General features: G+C 39.5%; 1 protein-coding gene across 1 annotated transcript in view; it reads right to left on the bottom strand.

Moving 5' to 3' along the window:
- The window catches only part of PREX2 (phosphatidylinositol-3,4,5-trisphosphate dependent Rac exchange factor 2), a 192,046-nt gene that overhangs the window by 102,730 nt on the left and 82,524 nt on the right, over positions 1-6,792 (bottom strand). Inside the window, exon 7 of the mRNA XM_023517546.1 lies at positions 978-1,111. Within this exon, the coding sequence (XP_023373314.1) occupies positions 978-1,111 (134 nt within the window). The remainder of the gene's footprint in view (positions 1-977; positions 1,112-6,792) is intronic.

The following is a 6,792-nucleotide window of genomic DNA, read 5'->3' as shown; positions in this document are numbered from 1 at the left end:
AAAAAAAAAAAAAAAAAAAAAGCAACCATTGGATTAGGAAATGTGGAGGTCCGTGGTGACTCTGACATGCAGCTCAGTGGAGGAGACTGGGCTGAAGCTTCATGGGAGGTTGCTGAGGACGACCTAAGTGAGAATGTACAGAAAGCTCTTGCAGGAAAGCTTGCTGTGAAGGAGAGATCAGACATGCGTCATAAGAGAAGGAAATTTTAATTGAGAAAAAGGGATACTAGACAATGTTTGGAGCCAAAGTGACAGGATCAATGGCCAAAAACTAATTTAAATAACGATACATAAGCTATTTTTTGGAACAGAGCTAGGAGGATGGGGGATGACATTCAGAGTGGGATACTGATAACTGAGATTTCAATTTTCTAACTATTATTAATAAGGTAAATGTGTGATCACGGGAAGTGGCTCAGATGCAATGCAGGAAAGGATCACGGCAGGTGAAGAGACTGTGGGCTTTCAGGTCCAAAATCCTGGGTAGATCATCCATTTGAGCTGTGAATACTCCCAAAGCGGTAACAAGAGTAGGGTAGAAAGAAAATGATCTAAGAACTAGATAGTTACTAAATTCATGTGTGGCAGGGAGATACTAAGGAAATCAAGGAATCCGTAAAAGGGAGTCAACAGGGAAAGGAGGTGCGTCGGTGAGACTCATGGCATGAGTTCACAGGTGCTGGGGTTCCTGACCAGGGTCGGGGGTTGGATGGCTGAGAAGCAGGAGGCAGCAGGGCCTGAGGTATGGCACCGGGGACAGATAGCACCTCTCCCTGACAGGGCTCTGAGGAGGCAGCATCATCGAGGGGCAGTGGCATTCTGGTTAGGTTTTATAAGAGGGTGTGGAGAACAACCACAGGATGGCGGAGAGCATGTGAAGCTCACTGACAAGTGCCAAGCTTGGGAGGCACAGAGGCGCCAACGATACCTGGAGCTGGAGAAACCATTTCCCAAGCGTGCCCTGTTCATGACCTTACCTGTGTTTCCTCTTGCAGTACACCAAGAGATTATCGAAAAGAAAAAACACCCGTTCTTGAATATTTCCGGAAGAAATTTTCAGTAAGACTCCACACATGAGCATCTCGGTGCAGGTGTCGGTGACGTTGGACCCCTGAATCGGGAGACATGCAAATGCGTCTGAGAACTTGACCAAAACTTTCACGGGTCATTATTTTTCTCCTTAACCTTAAACATACTTTAAAGCTAGAGGTAAATTCCTGATTATTGCTTAACTTACTGTTTCTATTTTTCATATTTGTGTTTGAAAATTCCGAACCTATATTTCATATTTCAATAATAATCACTGATAATAGCTTTTCTGGTCAACTACAAAAATGTAAGTTCAACTAACAACTCATACCAACAATAAGAAACATCCAAACTGGGAAGCTAATTACAAGAGTTTTATTATATTAACTTGATTATTTATATTACAATATATTATATTATATTTATATTAAATTCAGTATAATAGATTTGAAAAAAATCTCCATAACTTCACATACTTTGTCTTAAGTACATTAAGCAAAGACTGACATAAAATATGAATATAAGTCCCCACTTCAGCAGTAATCATTTCTTATTACATATTTAGAAAGAATACTATCTCAGAAAAAAGTTAGAATGGAATTAAAATGCAAAAAAGGAAACTCGTGTTGATTCCTGTATGAGAGACCGACAGAACATTATGAATAGTGGCTGGAATTAATAGTAGTTCACCAACGGTACAGGGTACCTTCTCCTTAGACTGTTGTGGTGACAGTGGAAAGCCAACCCACCCAGGAGGATATACTGTTCTGCTGGGGAAGGGTTAGTGAAGCTGTTACCCTGGTATGCACATTAAATAAATCTTTCAAGTCAATGCCTCAAATTAACATATGCAAATAGAAGGTGATGCATTACTATATGACAAAAATCTTAACAGTACATTTCTTCACTTGTTGCTAGTTGTCCTTATTAATAAATCCAAGGAAATTGGGCTATAATGGCAACCTTGTCTTACAACTTGTTCAAAGTAGATCAGGGTGTCCAACTTATTTTTTTTCCTGCCACGCACTGGAAGAATAAGAGTTGTCTTGGGCCACACAATGCACCAACCATAATGAAAGCTGATTAGCAAAAAAAAAAAAAAAAAAAGGTTCGTGCATATGTTTTGTGATATCCAATACCACAGATGAGCAAAGTCCTCACCAAATCAGTGTGCCGCCCCGGGGCTGCAGGTCGGACACCCTGCATTATCTTTCTCCTGGCTACCAACCTGTACAGCACGTTACTGCACTGGATGCTGTAGGTGATTAGAATCACAAACACTTGTGTATTTAAACATAGCTAAATATAGAAAAGGTAGAGTAAAAAATGTGGTATAAACTGCATGCAATGCTAAGTGGTATATTATAACATTATAATATAGTATATGAATACAGCATATTATATATTAAGCGTGTCATTATATATAAAAACATACTCATAATACAGTAGAACCTCCACAGTTTCCCTACACTGACCACCTCCTTACCTTGACCGAATTTCACAGACCAGACATGCACCACATGTACATATCAGTACAGTAGGCCTAGTTCCTTACGCTGACCACCTCCATATGTTGACTGGTTTGCTACAGTCCGTGGGTGGTCAACTTGCAGAGGTTTTATTGTATAATGAGATATATATCATATATATATGCATTATATGTACAATATATTATGCAAAACATGTATATTATATTTCATCTTTACTGTAACTTTCCTATGTTTAGATACACAAATATTTATATCGTGTTACAACTGCCTACAGTAGAGTATCAGTATAGTGAAATGCTGTACAACTGTGGTCCCTAACCCCAGGGCATCAGACTGAAACCAGTGAGTGGGCTGTGAGCTGGTGAGCCAGGAAAACACCATCTGTATTTACAGCCACTCCCCATCACTCGCATCACTGCCTGGGCTCTGCAGTGAGTGGCAGTAGATTCTCACAGGAGCACAGACACTGCTGCAAACAGCACATGGGGATCTAGGCTGTGCTGCCCTTATGACATCTAATGCCTGAAGATTGGAGGTGGAGATGTAAGAGCTTGAGTCTCTTCCAGAGACCACCAAGCCATTCTCTCCTTATCACCCTCCCCCAAGTCCACAGGAAAAATTGTCTCCCATAAAACTGGTCCCTCATGCCCAAAAGGTTGGAGACTGCTGCTTACAAGTTCATAGCCTAAAGCAATATGCTCTGACATACAGCCTAGATGTTTAGTAAGCTATACCATCTAGGTTTGTGTAAGGACACTCTATGATGTTAACACAGTAACAAAATCACTGAATGACACAGTGCATTTCTCAGAACGTACGCTGCAGTTAAGCAACATATGCACAACAAAACTTTACCTAAATGGAAACTAAAGTCCAGTTTTTAACATGCCTACAACACCCTGGGCAAAGTGCTGAACCTTTTCTCATCTGGTGTAAATTTCTAGCAAGTTGGCTTCATTGTAATAGGGAACTATTCACTAATCAATTGACCAACGTATTAAATTAGACTACAATTTCAGTTCTCCTAGTTAACCCTCAGGTCTTTCTCATGCATTTTTGTCAACTAAATATTGCCTGTCAATATCAGAAAAACACAAACTGACTGCCGAGAGAAACTACTACCTTGGAAAAGATGAAAGCTGACAGGAGGTCTTATAACTTCTCCAGTGCATGGGCAGGTGAATATCTAACAGGGCTCGTCCTATTCCCAGTGGAAAAGAAACTTAATAAAAATGATGAGATGGGTGCTTCATAAGACAACAGTTTTTATATCAAAAATGTCTCTTCAGAAATAGATGAAGCATTTGAGTTTTCTTACCAAAGAATCTTTTTAAAATATCATAAAATCAACCATGGAATAAAGAATACTCTATTGTTTTATCATATAATTTTATCATAAAATGAATGACCTCCCCCTTAAAACACCAGACTCAGCATTTGATTCACTCTTTGTGAGGTTCAAATTATTAAATAATATTATAAACTGAATTCTGCTATATGTCAGATAAAACAAACAATAATATAAATTTTCATTTTACCAAGATAACGTCCTATCGAACTTTCCCTCTCTCCCACTTCATATGAAACGTTCCTCTTTTAAAGTGGTTTTACTATCAGTGGTCTTTTTCCAAGAACCACCTATCGTCAAATATCAAGAAGCATCTATAAATCAATTCTATCTCAAGGCAGTAGACAAATTTGTGTCTACCAAATCAGTCAGTACAGAAGACAAAGAGAAACCGTCCCATCACCAGCATCTGCAAGGCGCACATCCACGAAATAACAAGAAACGTGACCTGAAGTCAATACGGTGTCAGAACAAACTCAGTCAAATGTCAGCAGCAAATATTCCCAAACTAACACGAGGTGATGTTAAAGTAGTCTTGTAGCATTGCTGTTTCTCCATGTAAAAAGCTAGTCAAAATTCTCAAAGTCCAATTGTTTCTCTTTGCATTGTAAAACAAAATAACTACCTTGAATCACATTTTTCCCCACACCTTCATAGGTTAGTAAGTCGTCCTCTCATCTTTTGCTGCGATACTTTTTTCTAGATTTGAAAGGTCAATTCTAAACAGGCATGTCAAGGACTTAAAGCTGAATTACTAAAAGAAGTAATGCTTATCAGTACTCCCTTGTCAAAATGCTTCAGCATGACTGCAAAGATTACAGTTATCATTACAACACAAAGGATCAACCCAGAAGCAGGCTCAGTCTGAGAACGGCCCTGTTCTATGAAATGAATCACTGACTCTGAGTAAACAGCTAATAAACATCTGTTCCAAGGCACATTAATCATTTCCCTATGATTACCTTCATTAGACTATCTTGTGGTATGTCCTGAATGTGGCATAAGATAAATGACTGAGATATAATAAATTATAGTAATAAAAGGCCTAACTTCAAAAATAAACAATTAAAACATAAACTATAGATCTTCTGGGGTGGCAGTTACCACAAAAGTGCTGATGAAAACCTACTATCTGTAGTATGATCAGCTTTCATCTGAAGGACCACGAGGAAAACAAACTTAATCCAAAGAGTTTGTGAAACTTTTATCACACTGGACATAATATCACATGGGAATAGATGCAGATGCCTATTTCCAAATCTAAATTTTTCCAGCTGTCAATTATAAGAACTTGGGTAAGTTAAATAGCCATCATTTCTTTTAAATCTGTGTAACGGGGATTATAATAACACTCAGCAACTGTGGAGACTTGCTAAGACGGTAATGCATCCGCTGGAGGATCAGTATTTCTCCAGAAAGGGGATTAAATGACTGGCAGTCAAGGACCTCTGCCCTCCCCTTAGCAAATTTACCCAAGCAAGATGAGTGGAACCTTGGATTTTGACCTTGAATCTTGAATGTAGCAATATCAAGATGGAAAAAACTATTAGAGCCTCTTCATTTTAACCAGGGAGCTGATGACACCACCAAACAGTTCCAGCTCCCTCCACGCTCTTTTCAAGTCTGATATGGTAGCTTTTCTATTGATTCTGTGAGCTACCCAATATCTTTTAAATTAATTTTTCTCTTAATTTCTATTGGTTGAAACCACATAACCTTAAATAATATAATACCTTCAGCAGATAGGCGCATATATTAGACAACTGAGAATTTCTCAAAGCTTTAAAATATGATCTAATATTTTGCACAGCCTTGTACAGTATTCAAAGTACTCTCACTTATTTCATTTGACATCTGCAATAATATACCCTATATACAGGAGAGGGGTGCTGTATTATCTCAAATGATTTGCATACAATAAATTTCGATTGCTGTGTGTGCCTAAATTCAACACACAGAAATGTAAATAATTTAGTAGCCCAAAAGGCTACATAGGCAAATTCCTGGAGAGATTTTATGGTAAAAAGATGGCTTCATTTGACTGCTGAGGAAATAAGACCCTAGATAATTTCGTCATTTATGTAAAATAAGAATCCACCTAAAATGGAAATAGTGCAAATTCATGGGGCATCAGACCTGCATCCCATTCAGTGCAAGTTTCATTTTGTAAGGTGGTCCTGAAGGGTCTTCGGGAACTTGTGGAGGTGCTGGAGAGGAGCTGTTTACCACCATAAGCACGAGGCTCCTCACCTCAAAAACTCTTCCAGGAGCTCTGTGTTCTGTAACTGTCAGGTCACCCTACATCACCCTATATCTGAATTGGGCCCTGTCCTCACCCTGCCGGAGCCACAACACGTACACACAAGGCTGTCTGCAGGCTGAGCAGTGATCTCTGTAAGCAATTGAAAGAAAACTAAACTATTCCCACCCCCTCCCACAGCCTGAATTCAGCCCCTTATGAGTCTGTGTCCCTGCGGAGTCCTCTGAGGCTAACACTTTCTCCTAAACTTGCCAGAAGAGACCACGCCTGAGTACTGACAGTTCTCCCTTTTCTGGAGTTGTGGACCTGGATGTACAATCAAGTTCTCATTACCAGATGCCAACCTGTTGGTTGGGCCCTGCTCAAGCTGCTGCATATCCCTAATGTCCCCAAACTCCCTAATCCAGCTGTGTCTTGCACAATCACTGTCAAGTCCTACTCGAGTAGAATTCATGTTGCCACACTTCTTGGAACCCAACTTTCATATTATTTCTACCAAAGTGTATTCCTATCTGATCTCCCTAAACACCACAGAATTCCTGTTTCAGTGCCTCATTTTTCTCTTTCACTCAGAGTGTTATGAAAGCACCAAAGCTGGTGAAGTAAAGGGACACTCTGCTGAGGACAACATGAGACCCACTACAGCCCACATGTATTCTCCTCTC

This window comes from Otolemur garnettii, unplaced genomic scaffold, assembly GCF_000181295.1.
Source record: "Otolemur garnettii isolate 467f Iridium unplaced genomic scaffold, OtoGar3 scaffold00113, whole genome shotgun sequence".
NCBI classification, from domain to species: Eukaryota; Metazoa; Chordata; class Mammalia; order Primates; family Galagidae; genus Otolemur; species Otolemur garnettii.
This window is presented reverse-complemented; position numbering and strand designations above follow the sequence as displayed.